Below are 15,462 nucleotides of genomic sequence, written 5' to 3'. Positions count from 1 at the left end.
AAAATATTATTTATGAAGATGATTTTTAGTTTGTTAACTTCATCAAGCTTAGAAAGGTGTAAAATCACTCATACAAAACTGCTCATTACAGGTCATATGAAGGCAGAGAAGTCTTGAGAAGAGGCATATTATTCACTCCTTTCTGATGTCATCCTGTACAGACTTACTGTTATCCCATGAAGGATGCTTGTCCTCCCACTAATCAACACATGCCCAGTATTGGTCAATATCTCCCACTTCTTCTTTTTTTCAGATTTTAAATCACATGACATTGCCATTTCGGTCAATTTCTGCTTTCCACAGTACAAGTACAAAGAAAACAGATATTTGTGGCCTGCTTATAAGACTGAGGTGTCGCAACAATCATTGTGGAGTAGTGGTAAACAGTAGAAGAAGTAGAAGTCTAATGAATAGCTTCTTAAAATGCACTCTAGGTTTTCATTTAGTTCAATTCAGTGGCGTAGGCAGAAATCTACTGATGGCAGGGCCAGCTAAAATGTGCAGTATGTGGGCCAATCGATGACAGTTATGTTGTACAAATGGTAATCTTGGCTGGTTTTGCTTGTAAATACTTTTTTAGTTGTATTACGTACTTTTAAATATTTTTCTGCTGTCATCTATCGCACACAACAAAAAATCTGACTGTGATTTCACTTTTCAGACCAAGTAGTCTTGTAGGCACAGTTGCTACTGGTCATTGTGAAAGACCCACCTGTTTTGCATGTTTGTTTGGCGACAATACGTATCACATATCAGTTTGCAAACAAAGGCTGCCTCAAAATGCAGATGTTTCAGCCTAGCTCAGTGCTTTCTGTGGTGGTGGGGCAGCCAGCTTAAAATACAGAGCGTACGCGTTGGTAATGTTCTCTAGCTGCGCAGTGATTGGATCAGTGTTATGTCATTCATGGGGACACTACGTCACCACAAAATCTACGGGGAGAACTCGAAAATTCAAGCCCCTTGGGTTCTGCCATAGATTTACATTAGAAGTGCCCATCCAATAAGGCTCAAGGTTATTGGGCACAGATACAATTACGTCAAATCACATTATATCTACTGTAGCCTTGATTGGACTGATCATGTCAACATCATACTTTCAAAATCTTAGCTAGAAAGCTAGACAAGCAGTCATCTTCAAGAATTGTGTTGACAATCTACTGGCAAATCCTTGTCATATGAAGAGAAATTATAGATAAAACATATCGGTGCTCATCGGCCATTGGACATTAACATTACACAACAAGTTGGAAATCGCAAATTCAACAGAGTGGTTTGGAAGGAATCAGTGGCTAATTGCAAGCGTTAGCTAACTGCAAAGCAATCACTAGCCTGCTATTCAGTGGAGAGGTGGTCCAAGTCTGGTTTTAAGGCTCACTTTTCCAAGCTTAAAATGATAAACATTCACATTCACACCACTGGCCAGAAAATATTAAATACATTGGCCATGCTGTCAATCCAGCATGACTTCAGCTGCATTCAAAACAACTGGAAACACAGAACGGGGAAATCTCAGACACCAGTGAGTTCAAAACAACTGGGAACTAGGAAAAAAACAAGCTCCGACTGGGAAAATACATTTTGAACAGTTATCCAACTTGGAATTCCAAGTCGGAAACTCAGGCCTCTTCCTAGAGCTCTGACCTGAAGATCACTGATGTCATGATTTAACCTAGTTTTTTTTTCAGAGTTCCCAGTTGTCTTAAACTCCACAAATCCAGAGAATGCCAGACTTTGATGACAAAGTTTGCCCACAAGAAGGACCGCCATGCAACTTTGCTGTTCAAGTGAGCACAGCACAACAAGGTGAGTCCAACAACATATTGTATGCTGCTGCATAAATTATGCAATATTCCAGTGAGATATGTATACTGTAGCTACGACAATAATACTAAGTGTGTGTTGTGTAGTAAGCTGTTCGTAGCCCATGTGGCTCACCCTAATCATTTGGTCCCTTTCCCCCTCATAACTTAGCCTACTGTTCTAAATTGGTGGCGTACATGTAGCCTATAGACTGTTTTAGAGAAATGTCATCATCAAACACTGTAAGAGCTTTCATTGTCTGCTTATATGCCCCCTTTATTTATCCTACGGTTCTGACTTGGTGTCCAGGGAGAATACTGTAAGAACGCTCCATGTTCTGAATTCTGTCACTGTACATATCAAAAGTGCTGAAAAAATAGTTATATTGACTACATCCGTCTTAGCTCGCTCATTAATGTCAATCTAAATTACGGATTGCCTCTGATCCGCTCATTGTCCCCTTATGCCATAGTTTTTACATCTCAATTGTCAGAAGAAACTACATTTGTTTAAGCAAGTCAGCCATGTTTTTTCAAAGGCAGTAAATGAGGCTGCATGAACTGTTTCGCTGCCAGACAAGGATCCACTGATAGCCAGGTGTAGCGGTGGCAAGGATTCACTCCACTGTGCTGAAAACAAATCTCGGCTGTTGGGACAGTTTTATGTAGGCTTTATGGGCACCGTTTGTCACCGTTATAGTGCAGTTCATGTATTGTTTAGTGTTGTGTGGTGGCTTTGCTGGCTTGCATCAACAACAAAAATGTAAGTTTGCCCCACCAAGATTTACAGCTAAAATTGCCACTGTAGGCATACGTAAATTCGTTACTCTTGGTTATGTCTCAGTGGAGGGAGGGAGAGAGCGCGAGTCGGAGTGGAGAACTTTTGTTATTCACCATAATTTTCAAATAAATTCATTAAAAATCATACAATGTGATTTTCTGGATTTTTTTTCTCATTTTGTCTGTCATAGTTGAAGTGTACCTATGATGAAAATTACAGGCCTCTCTCATCTTTTTAAGTGGGAGAACTTGCACAATTGGTGGCTGACTAAATACTTTTTTGCCCCACTGTAACTGTTTCTCATGCTGACAAAGAATTGTGGATATGGCCCATGGGGATGCATTGTGTAGCCAGACATGCTCCATGTGTGCGGTTCGAGCCTGTTTCCTGAATGATTACTTCTCACAGCACTTTCTCACTTTATAATTAAGTATAGTATCCTTCTTAGTTTCAGGCCATACCAGTGGCATACAATGTATTACACACCAGCTCTCTGGAAATGTTATTTTTGATAGCTCACATACATACAATATTTTTTTTTTAATGTATTGGAGAGGTCAGGGAAGTACATATTTCTCTATGGCCTGGAGCAATTTACATAATCCTTTGACATGAGACAATAAGGGGTTAACAAGTCTTGCATCAGGAGTGGGTAGTCCTGTATTATTCCCGAGATACAATCTCGTTTCCTTAATAACAGGAAAATGCATTGCAACATGATCCAGCACCCAATCTAAACAACATACCTTTGATGGGATACTCCCGATTAACATTGTTTTTATTGTTGGGCAGGCCCCTATAGTTCCAGATCTAGAACTCCGTGCCCTGGACTAACTAAATCATCATTGTGCCCATAGGCAATACACTGAGACTAACAATGAGGACCAACTCTCAGTGGAATGGAAATTAATGAGTAAAAACAACCTGAAGGGAAACAGCGGCTGTATTTCTCTATTTTGAAAGTTATATATCTTGACATCTTGATGGCTGACATGCAAAACATTTTGGGACTATACCAACAATGGACTAATGAAACAAATATCAAAAGATAGTTTGGGAGTAAAAACAACCCGAAGGGAAATAGCATCCACGCATTGGCACACTAATAATGGCTTTCATGGTAGTAAGTCGATTTCTACGGTCAGCAGTGCTCGACTTGAACTCAAATATGTGCCGGTACTCATTTTGGTTGCTGAAACGTATTATATTTAGGAGCTGCACAATAATTTTGCGCTAATATTCTATTAGATGAACAGGAGCTCAAGCAGTAGAACATTTATCACTCCAGTGTTAATCTGCTAAAATTGTAATTATTCGCCTACCTCCTCATGCCTTTTGCACACAATGTATATAGACTCCTTTTTTTCTACTGTGTTATTGACTTGTTTATTGTTTACTCCATGTGTAACTCTGTGTTGCTGTCTGTTCACACTGCTTTGCTTTATCTAAGCCAGGTCGCAGCTGCAAATGAGATCTTGTTCTCAACTAGCCTGCCTGGTTAAATAAAGGTGAAATAAAAAATAAAAAAATACATTTGAGTTGTTGGTACTCAGCTCCGGAAAGCTCCTCCCAAAGTCAAGCACTGACGTTCAGTTATGGATATGTTTCGGCTTTGAAGTGTAGCCAGGTATAATTGTTGGTTAATGAATCGATTGACGTCAATATAATTAACATAATACAAAAATCCCCACCAAAATCCCCAGTATTAGTTTCCTGTTTTCAATGCTTCCTCTTCCTCCCCTAACGTCATTCTTGGGAACCGTCCTAGGGCTTCAGCGTCCCAAAAAGTTTGGAAGGCTTTCTATATGTAACGGATGTGAAACGGCTAGCTTAGTTAGCGGTGCGTTATACTGTTACATATACCCAACTTTATACTCTATTATTGGGCATTTCAGCTGAGGTCACTGAGTATGGACTACATCTCAATCCACCACATCTGCCTATGTTGGCCTTCCACATCTGCCGTGGAAGACCTACAGTGCTGTTTGTCAGACCAGGAGACATCCCGAAAATCAGTCTTCTCATGAAAACATCTGTAGCGTCCTAACGGTTTGGGCTACAAACTAATATGACCCCACTGTGATAAGGGGAGACTCTCGCAAAACACTCGTCTGAAGGTAACCCTGTTCTGGTTAAAACAATTCATGGAAGGAATTATGGAAGTAGTTTTGTGCTGACAAAAAAAAAGGGGTTAAATCCTGAACTTTCTTAAATCTCTTAGATATAGGACAGACACTTCTAAACCTTTTTCCTTATGATTTATTTTTTGACTGTTTCAACGTTTTTCTATCGGCTATAGCATTAAAGGACAAATCAATATGGGGGTTAAGTGAGAATATAAATGTACTTTGTATTATATAATGCACAACTGATAATCCTGATGGATTCATAATGTAAATGTATGATATCCATATGAATTAAAATAAACAAGGTGGATGTCGTTTACAAAAATACTGATCCAAAATAGTGATCCAAGATACCTTTTAATTCTCCGAACATCACAAATAGTGCAAATGTACATTAAAACAAACAAAACCTTCCCCAAAAGCTATTTCAGAAAACTGAAAGTAAAATCTCTCAAACTCACACAGTGGTAGGAACATTAACACAGTAACTAACAACAGTGGGGCAGAGGGGGAACAAGCTGGAACACAAATTCAAACACTTCTAAAAAAAAATAAAAAAATCACTCTCCAGTGTCACCCAAAATAACTCCGGACAGAATCATGTTTTTACTCTTTTAAGTAGTTCCTCCCACTGAAATAGAAACGCCTGCGCTCATGATAACTTAACATTACACAAAGTGTAGAGGAGAAGATGTCAAGCAAATATCAAGCTCTGGTGCACTCCTGCCTGGCCAATAATATAGATGTAGGATCTTCATTTGATCACTCTTTTGTTGTAGAGAATTTTCCTGCACGGCAGGAAACGCAAACTTGTAGTGTATTTGAGTTTTAAAAATGCTTCTAAAGTTTGTAATTTCCACTTTGAAATTTCAGACTTGATTTGCCCTAATTATTAATGTATCAACCCCATACAAAATGTCCATTACTTATAATCCATGTAATAATTCACATTTCCTGTTGCTGCAAGAATATTTTCCTTGCTGTAGCAAACTGGCTCAAATTCAGATCCTACATCTGCAGTAATCCTGCTGTAGCGAAGTGCTGGAGTTTTAATACTAGAATATATTTTAGCTAAAGTAAAGTGTATATTTTGTCTCATGTATGAGGGTTATTTGTTTTAACGCATACACTTTGCATGTTACAGATTTGCTAATAAGAATGTGCATAAGACTATAGCAATTGATAGTTGTACGGTTAAGATGGAACCACTAAGAAACATGCATTTGCCTCATGTTTTCCGTTTGAATATTCCTGTTCTCTAGCATTTTAGAGCATCTTGAAATTGATCATTTTCAGGCTCCACCACTTCCTTATTTACCTTTCGAAACAAAAAACAAAAACAATTAATGGAAAACAAGGCATTACAAGACTAATGTCACAAACAGTAACTGAACTCGCTGCATAAACATTTGAGAACTAGGAACACAAAGTTGAGTCCTACTTCTGAACATTCGTTTTTTACTCTGGATCTGGTTAAAGGCACATATGACAGGCAGGATAGGTCGGATTATCTGTCGAATACCTATTCAATAAATAAAAGCTTCAAATATTTCCAACACGTTTAAACTGCTTTGTTCTTTCAGACACCAAGCTGCAGTACACTGACTTCTGTCTTTTTCCTCTTTTATCCAAGATCTCCCACTCTGCTTGAGTGTTGGAGCATCCACATACATTCACATCAAAGAAGAATCAGACAACAGGTGCTCGCTGTGTGCCGTCTGCACAGTCCAAGCCAACATACTGCAATAAATGAGGAAGCTCGTTTTGGCATTCTTTGTTTGCACAAATTCAGCATTTCACTTCCATTTCGCCATTGTAATTTTCAATAATCAGACTGCTTATTTAACAATAGATGAAAAGGGGTGAATCAATCCACCTGCTGCATGGGTCTAATGTAGGTATTTGATGTAGCTAAGTACAGGAGCCCTGCCCCTTCCCTAATATCCCATTCAGTAGAAAATACCTTTTTGAAGTAACCCATTGTACACTACTGTAACAGATTCTACAGTATCTTAGAAAGAAAGGTGCTATCTAGAACCTAAAATGGTTAATTGGCTATCCCCATAGGAGAACCCTTTGAATAACTATTTTTGGTTCCAGGTAGAACCCTTTTGTGTTCCATGTAAAACCCGAGAGGGTTCTACCTGGAACCAAAAAAGGTTCTACCTGGAACCAAAAATCCTATGGGGACAGTTGAAGAACCATTTTGGAATGCTTTTTTCTAAAAGTGTAAGGCACTTAATCTGGTGATTAGTTAGTTAGGGATATGTCTTTGTGGCCTGAAGTTATTTTTTTAATTTAACTAGGCAAGTCAGTTAAGAACAAATTCTTATTTTCAATGACCAGGAATAGTGGGTTAACTGCCTGTTCAGGGGCAGAACGACAGATTTGTACCTTGTCAGCTCGGGGATTCGAACTTGCAACCTTTCGGTTACTAGCCCAAACGCTCTAACCTCTAGGCTACCCTGCCGCCTACATTTAGCAAGAATGATGCAATGTTTAGAGATGAGGAGACTCCGCCCAAAGTGGGGTATGACTACCACCACGGGGGAAGCTATGTCTTTGTCTGAATTACAGCTATATCAACCCTTTTGGAAGAATTCAACTTGGTTAAGCTTCTCTAGTGTCCTTGAGTTATTTACTCAAAATTAAAACCCAACAGTACACACACTATGCACAAAAAAACAAAACATAAATCCAATCAAAACACAATCTGAAGAGCAGGGTGACTGTTGACAACCAGTCATAGGTTGCAATGAGGCTCAGTCAAATCATAGAGGGGGGTGAGTGAACATTGTTTTATGTCCTCCTAGTGCAGTCCCATAACACAGTTCTCAGTCTCTTCCATGCAGTGTTGATGTCATGATCCACACACATACAACTTTAGTCCCAATGTGCATCCAGGTGACCTTCCACTGGGCTGCCTGGTTCGGGTGTGACCTTCCACTGGGCTGCCTGGTTCGGGTGTGACCTTCCACTGGGCTGCCTGGTTCGGGTGTGACCTTCCACTGGTTCGGGTGTGTCCAACGCCAGGCCTTACTGCAGTGCACACTTCTCCTGCTTGCTCTTCTTGCTGTACTTCCTTCGTCTCTGCTCCAGGCCTCTCTCCAGCCTCTCGTCCTCCTCCAGAGCCCTAGGCGCAGAGAACAGGTAGAACAGTAGTCTCATATCAAACAGTCACTCTCTCAGACTTACGTTCAACTGTGAGGCAGAGGAAGACAAAACTCACAGACACCTGACATCTCATTCACCCCATAGCATCCCGTCCACCCAGATGAGCTTCTGTGTTTGCTGTGTGTATTCAGCGTGTGTGACTCAGCTGGGCCATGGGATGCATCCCAAATGGCACCCGATTCCCTATATCGTGCACTACTTTTTTACCAGGGGCCAATTAGGCTTTAGTCAAAAGTAGTGCACTCTATAGGGAATAGGGTACCATTTGGGATGCAGCCCTGGCTGTCTCACCCTTTCTCCTTGGCGTCCATGTCGTGGACCAGCTCGTCCCTCAGGTTGACCAGAGACACCAGCTCCTGCAGTAGCAGCTGCTCCCTGTGTTTATGGGCCACTGTCTTCTGCCACTCTGGAGGACAGGAAAAAGGGAGGGGAAGAGAGGATAGAGGGAGAGAGGGGAAGAGAGTGAGCAGAGGAAGAGTGAGCAGAGAGGAAGATAGGAGAGAGTGAGCAGAGAGGAAGAGGGAGAAAGGAAGATAGCAGAGAGGGAGAGAGTGAGTGGAAGAGAGGGAGAGAGTAAGAGGAGGAGAGGAAGAGAGAGAGGAAAAGAGGGGAGACAGTGAGCAGAGGAGAGGAAGAGAGTGAGAGGGAGAGAGCGGTAAGAGATTGAGGGTGGTACAGAGTAGAGAAGACAGTTGTTGCTTTGCCAACATGAAATTGAGTTCCATGACCAGGTTTTTATTGCAATGTGTTTCATTTTAAACTATACCCTTGTGATTCAACTGGAAGTAAACAAAGGATTACAATAAATTACGTAATTAAAGAAAGGGTCACTTCCTCAAACCAGCAGGTGGACAGATACCACGGCATAGTTGAGAAGTCTGACTTTACGAAACAGACATATTAATTGTGTGAGTCAATCACGTCCAAAATGTACTGCTGTTGGAGACTCTCTGACTTGAGCCCTTTTGAATAGGTTTCTAATTCTAAATAAGCCTAGCAGCAGTAAACATGGGTTAGATGGAATGATCTATGAGCATTGTATTTGGGCAGAGGGAAAGTACAAAGAGGGCTGTCTCTGAGTGCCAGAATGAGTCCATTAGATTTGAATAGGAGCCATGAGTTGGAGCTGATAGATCATAAATTACGGTTCTTATATATTGTCACTGTTTTATATCATTATATACTCTTAGAATGAATATACAGTTTAAACATATTCTTAGAGATTGGAAAGTAGTGTTAGGTTTAAGCTCTTTGTGTATTTGAGGTGTAATTATCTAGCGGACGGCAGTAGACCATTTAGAATCCCACCGTACCTTCTCCGCTATGCAATCTGGTTTCTGAGCTGGTCATGGGTGCACCTCAGCCACGCTCAAGGTCCTAAACGATATCATAACCATCATCGATAAAATACAATACTGTGCAGTTGTATTCATCGACCTGGCCAAGGCTTTCGACTCTGTCAATCACCACATTCTTATCGGCAGACTCAACAGCCTTGGTTTCGCAAATGACTGCCTCGTCTGGTTCACCAACTACTTCTCAGACAGAGTTCAGTGTGTCAAATCGGAGGGCCTGTTGTCTGGACCTCTGGCAGTCTCTATGGGGGTACCACAGGGTTAAATTCTCGGGCCGACTCTTTTCTCTGTATATATCAACGATGTCGCTCTTGCTGCTGGTGATTCCCTGATCCACCTCTACGCAGATGACACCATTCTGTATACTTCTGGCCCTTCTTTGGACACTGTGTTAACTAACCTCCAAGCGAGCCTCAATGCCATACAACACTCCTTTCGTGGCCTCCAACTGCTCTTAAACACTAGCAAAACCAAATGCATGCTTTTCAACCGTTCGCTGCCCGCACCCGCCCGCCCGACAAGCATCACTACTCTGGACGGTTCTGACCTAGAATACGTGGACAACTACAAATACCTAGGTGTCTGGCTAGACTGTAAACTCTCCTTCCAGACTCATATCATCTCCAATCCAAAATCAAATCTATAAAATCGGCTTTCTATTTTGCAACAAAGCCTCCTTCACTTACCCTAGTAAAACTGACTATCCTACAGATCCTCGACTTCGGCGATGTCATCTACAAAATACCTTCCAATACTCTACTCAGCAAATTGGATGCAGTCTATCACAGTGCCATCCGTTTTGTCACCAAAGCGCCATATACCACCCACCACTGCGACCTGTATGCTCTAGTTGGCTGGCCCTTGCTACATATTCGTCGCCAGACCCACTGGCTCCAGGTCATCAATAAGTCTATGCTAGGTAAAGCTCCGCCTTATCTCAGCTCACTGGTCACGATAACAACACCCACCTGTAGCACGCGCTCCATCAGGTATATCTCACTGGCCATCCCCAAAGCCAACACCTCCCGTGGCTGCCTTTCCTTCCACTTCTCTGCTGCCAGTGATTGGAACGATTTGCAAAAATCGCTGAAGCTGGAGACTTACATTTCCCTCACTAACTTTAAACATCAGCTATCTGAGCAGCTAACCGATCGCTGCAGCTACATAGTCCATCTGTAAATAGCCCACCCAATCTACCTACCTCATCCCCATATTGTTTATATTTACTTTGCTGCTCTTTTGCACACCAGTATCACTACTTACACACCATCATCTGCTCATCATCATCTGCTCATCTATCACTCCAGTGTTAATCTGCTAAATTGTAATTACTTTGCTACTATGGCCTATTTATTGCCATATCTCCTCATGCCATTTGCACACACTGTATATAGTAGAGGTCGACCGATTTATGATTTTTCAACGCCGATACCGATTATTGGAGGACCAAAAAAGCCGATACCGATTAATCTGCCATTTTTTAAATTTGTAATAATGACAATTACAACAATACTGAATTAACACTTATTTTAACTTAATATTATTTTAACATCAATAAAATCAATTTAGCCTCAAATAAATAATGAAACATGTTCAATTTGGTTTAAATAATGCAAAAACAAAGTGTTGGAGAAGAAAGTAATATGTGCCATGTAAAAATGTGTGCCATGTAAAATATGTGCCATGTAAAAAAGCTAACGTTTGAGTTCCTTGCTCAGAACATGAGAACATATGAAAGCTGGTGGTTCCTTTTAACATGAGACTTCAATATTCCCAGGGTAAGAGGTTTTAGGTTGTAGTTAATATAGTATTTATAGGACTATTTCTCTCTATACCATTTGTATTTCATATACCTTTGACTATTGGATGTTCTTATAGGCACTATAGTATTGCCAGTGTAACAGTATAGCTTCCGTTCCCCTCCTTGACCCTACCTGGGCTCGAACCAGGAACACATCAACAACAGCCACACTCGAAGCATCGTTACCCATCGCTCCACAAAAGCTAAAATCTGAAAGCGAGTGACGTTTGAAACAGTATTAGCGCACACCCAGCTAACTAGCTAGCCATTTCACATTGGTTACACCAGCCATTAGGCTGAAAGGCTTGAAGTCATAAACAGCGCTGTGCTTGCGAAGAGCTGCTGGCAAAACGCACAAAAGTGCTGTTTGAATGAATGATTACGGGCCTGCTGCTGCTCAGTCAGACTGCTCTATCAAATCAGACTTAATTATAACATAATAACACACAGAAATACGAGCCTTTGGTCATTAATATGATCGAATCCGGAAACTATCATTTCGAAAACAAAAAGTTTATTTCAGTGAAATACGGAACCGTTCCGTATTTTATCTAACGGGTGGCCTCCATAAGTCTAAATATTCTTGTTACATTGCACAACCTTCAATGTATGTCATAATTACGTACAATTCTGGAAAATTAGTTCGCAATGAGCCAGTCAGCCCAAACTGTTGCATATACCCTGACTCTGCGTGCAATGAACGCAAGAGAAGTGACACAATTTCACCTGGTTAATATTGCCTGCTAAACTGGATCAGTAGTTATAACTAGTGATTATGATTGATTGTTTTTTATAAGATAAGTTTAATGCTAGCTAGCAATTTACCCTGTCTTCTACTGCATTCGCGTAACAGGCAGGCTACTCGTGGAGTGCAATGGTTAGAGTGTTGGACTAGTTAACTGTGCAGTTGCAAGATTGAAACCCCTGATCTGACCAGATGAAAATCTGTCATTCTGCCCCTGAACAAGGCAGTTAACCCACTGTTCCTAGGCCGTCATTGAAAATAAGAATGTGTTCTTAACTGACTTGCCTAGTTAAATAAAAGCTATAAAAATAAATAAAAAAATCGGAAATCGGCGCCCAAAAATACCTATTTCCGATTGTTATGAAAACTTGAAATCGGCCCTAATTAATCGGCCATTCCGATTAATTGGTCGACCTCTAGTGTATAGACTTTCTTTTTTTCTACGCTGTTATTGACTGTACGCTTGTTTATTCCATGTGTAACTCTGTGTTGTTGTTTCTGTCGCACTGCTTTGCTTTATCTTGGCCAGGTCGCAGTTGTAAATGAGAACTTGTTCTCAACTAGCCGACCTGGTTAAATAAAGGTGAAAAAAATACAAAACAATTCAACTGTGCGGCTGTGTCCTCCCAATAACTCAAAGCCTCTCCTGACTGATAAGAAGACCTGTGAAAGGCACGGAGGAGCACCAAGGTTCTGGAATCAGGCTGGGCCACGACAATACCAATAGGAGGAACAGACTCAGTACAGACTCAGAGACTGATTGTTTATCCTAGAAATACACGGAGGGCACTCAGTCTAATCAGAAGGTATAAATATACAGTACCAGTCAAAAGTTTTAGAACACCTACTCATTCAAGGGTTTTTCTTTATTTTTAGTATTTTCTACATTGTAGAATAATAGTGAAGACATCACAACTATGAAATAACACATATGGAATCATGTAGTAACCAACAACAAAAAAAGTGTTAAACGAATCCAAATATATTTTATATTTGAGATTCTTCAAAGTAGCCACCCTTTGCTTTGATGACAGCTTTGCACACTCTTGGCATTCTCTCAACCAGCTTCATAAGGCATAAGTTACCTGGAATGCATTTCAATTAACAGGTGTGCCTTGTTAAATGTTAATTTGTCGAATTTCTTTCCTTCTTAATGCGTGTGAGCCAATCAGTTGTGTTGTGACAAGGTAGGGGTGGTATACAGAAGATAGCCCTATTTGGTAAAAGACCAGGTCTATATTATGGCATTAACAGCTCAAATAAGCAAAGAGAAATGACAGTCCATCATCACTTTATGACATCTGTCAATACGGAACATTTCAAGAACATTTAAAGTATCTTCAATAGCAGTCGCAAAAACCATCAACCTCTATGATGAAACTGTCTCTCATGAGGACCGCCACAGGAAAGGAAGACCCAGAGTTACCTCTGCTGCAGAGGATAAGTTCACTAGAGTTAACTGGCTCTCATGAGGACCGCCACAGGAAAGGAAGACCCAGAGTTACCTCTGCTGCAGAGGATAAGTTCACTAGAGTTAACTGGCTCTCATGAGGACCGCCACAGGAAAGGAAGACCCAGAGTTACCTCTGCTGCAGAGGATAAGTTCACTAGAGTTAACTGGCTCTCATGAGGACCGCCACAGGAAAGGAAGACCCAGAGTTACCTCTGCTGCAGAGGATAAGTTCACTAGAGTTAACTGGCTCTCATGAGGACCGCCACAGGAAAGGAAGACCCAGAGTTACCTCTGCTGCAGAGGATAAGTTCACTAGAGTTAACTGGCTCTCATGAGGACCGCCACAGGAAAGGAAGACCCAGAGTTACCTCTGCTGCAGAGGATAAGTTCACTAGAGTTAACTGGCTCTCATGAGGACCGCCACAGGAAAGGAAGACCCAGAGTTACCTCTGCTGCAGAGGATAAGTTCACTAGAGTTAACTGCACCTCTGATTGCAGCCCCAAAAAATGCTACAGAGTTCAAGTAACAGACACATCTCAACATCAACTGTTCAGAAGAGACTGCGTGAATCAAGCCTTAATGGTCGAATTGCTGAAAAGAAACCACTACTAAAGAACACCAGTAAGAATAAGACTTGCTTGGGCCAAGAAACACAAGCAACGGACATTAAACCTGTGGAAATCTGTCCTTTGGTCTGATGAGTCCAAATTTGAGATATTTGGTTCCAACCGCAGTCTCTGTGAGACACAGAGTAAGTACGGATGATCTCTGCATGTGTGGTTCCCACCGTGAATCACAGAGGAAAAGGTGTGATGGTGTTTTGCAGATGACACTGTCAGTGTATGTTTGTGCTCTGCAACTGCAACACACAGTGTGTCGCATAAATCTAGTTAGTTTTTCCTCTGAGTCCGTCCATTGTACCAGAGATTAGAACCTAACACTGCCATACGGAACAGCACACTATTCTCATTTCCTTTGCTGAGATATTTTTGTTATTGTATGGTTTGTAGTGCCACTATGACCACATCTGGCCACATTAATGAGCTGTATCACAGAATAGAGTGGCATCATGGATCTTGTAGTTCAGTATATTGGTACTGTAGTCTTACCTTCAATAGCCATCATGTCTCTCAGCTCTCGGTTCAGCATCTCAAACCTCATTTCCAGGTCCTGCTCCTCTTGCCTGTGGAGCAGAATGCCTTGTGGTTAAGATCAATGTAATGTGTCTATAATATGTCAGTGTTTAGGGCTCCCGAGCGGCGCTCTGGTCTAAGGCACTGCATCTCAGTGCTTGAGGCATCACTACAAACACCCTGGTTCGATTCCAGGCTGTATCACAAACGGACATGGTTGGGAGTCCTGTAGGGCCCAGCGTCGTCCGAGTTTGCCGGTGTAGGTCATCATTGTAATTAAGAATTTGTTCTTAACTGACTTGCCAGGTTAAATAAAACAAATAAACAGTGTTGTTTAAAGCACTAGGTAACGTTGGAGAACACGGTGGGGATGGTGGATCTTACAGTAGCTGTAGTTGGTCTTGTCTCCTGATGAGGGCGTTCTTCTTGTTGACCAGAGTGAACCACTCCTGGATCAGCTTCTCCTCCTGCATCTTGTCACTACCTACATGTATGGAGAAAGAGAGGGCATCATTATAAGGAGACGATTTGAAAATAGTGAAAGCCTTTATTCAAGGGTATTTTTCTTTCTCTTTCTCCATCCCCCTCTCACCGGACTCCATCAGTCGCCGTAGACTACTTTCCACGATGTCTGCCCTGCTGTCAATGTGCTTCTGTTCAAACTCTAGGGCCTGCATCTCCCTCAGCACATACTGGCTGGTGTCCTGTACACACACACACACACACACACACACACACAAAGATGATACTTCTTTCTGATACAGAACATTGGTATTTCCAGTGTTTATGACAGCTGCAGACAGTGACTTGTGAAAGTGACAGACCTCCTCAGCCGATCGTCCTTCTTCACCAGCTGTCCTTCCTATATGAAACACACACACACACACACACACACACACACACACACACACACACACACACACACACACACACAAGCTCCAATTACTGGAAGAGCATGAAAGTGGCAAACTAGACTGTGATGACGAGGTAATTAACATCGTTTGATAGGCTAAGGACTCTAATCCTAACGACAGGAAGCCATCAAAGTAATTAGAATGAGTCAATGCTCTGGGGATGGATGAGCCAAGTACAAC

At 41.5% G+C, this 15,462-nt stretch overlaps 1 protein-coding gene across 7 annotated transcripts in view; it reads right to left on the bottom strand.

Annotated features, from left to right (window-relative positions):
- Positions 1 to 5,044: 5,044 nt before the first annotated feature.
- The window catches only part of LOC139379075 (uncharacterized), a 62,652-nt gene continuing 52,234 nt past the window's right edge, over positions 5,045 to 15,462 (bottom strand). For 5 of the 7 annotated variants that reach the window (XM_071121845.1, XM_071121840.1, XM_071121842.1 and 2 more), the window contains 6 exons: positions 15,193 to 15,230; positions 14,961 to 15,072; positions 14,753 to 14,852; positions 14,345 to 14,418; positions 8,172 to 8,286; positions 5,045 to 7,839 (listed from right to left, as the gene is read on the bottom strand). In XM_071121845.1, coding sequence (XP_070977946.1) covers positions 7,743 to 7,839; positions 8,172 to 8,286; positions 14,345 to 14,418; positions 14,753 to 14,852; positions 14,961 to 15,072; positions 15,193 to 15,230 — 536 coding nt within the window. In that variant the 3' untranslated portion in view covers positions 5,045 to 7,742. The remainder of the gene's footprint in view (positions 7,840 to 8,171; positions 8,287 to 14,344; positions 14,419 to 14,752; positions 14,853 to 14,960; positions 15,073 to 15,192; positions 15,231 to 15,462) is intronic. The other 2 variants (XR_011628364.1, XM_071121841.1) reach the window with 2 other exon arrangements.

Source organism: Oncorhynchus clarkii, chromosome 21 (genome assembly GCF_045791955.1).
Source record: "Oncorhynchus clarkii lewisi isolate Uvic-CL-2024 chromosome 21, UVic_Ocla_1.0, whole genome shotgun sequence".
Taxonomy (NCBI): domain Eukaryota; kingdom Metazoa; phylum Chordata; class Actinopteri; order Salmoniformes; family Salmonidae; genus Oncorhynchus; species Oncorhynchus clarkii.
The sequence above is the reverse complement of the archived record's forward strand: the minus strand, read 5'-3'. Positions and strand labels throughout refer to the sequence as shown.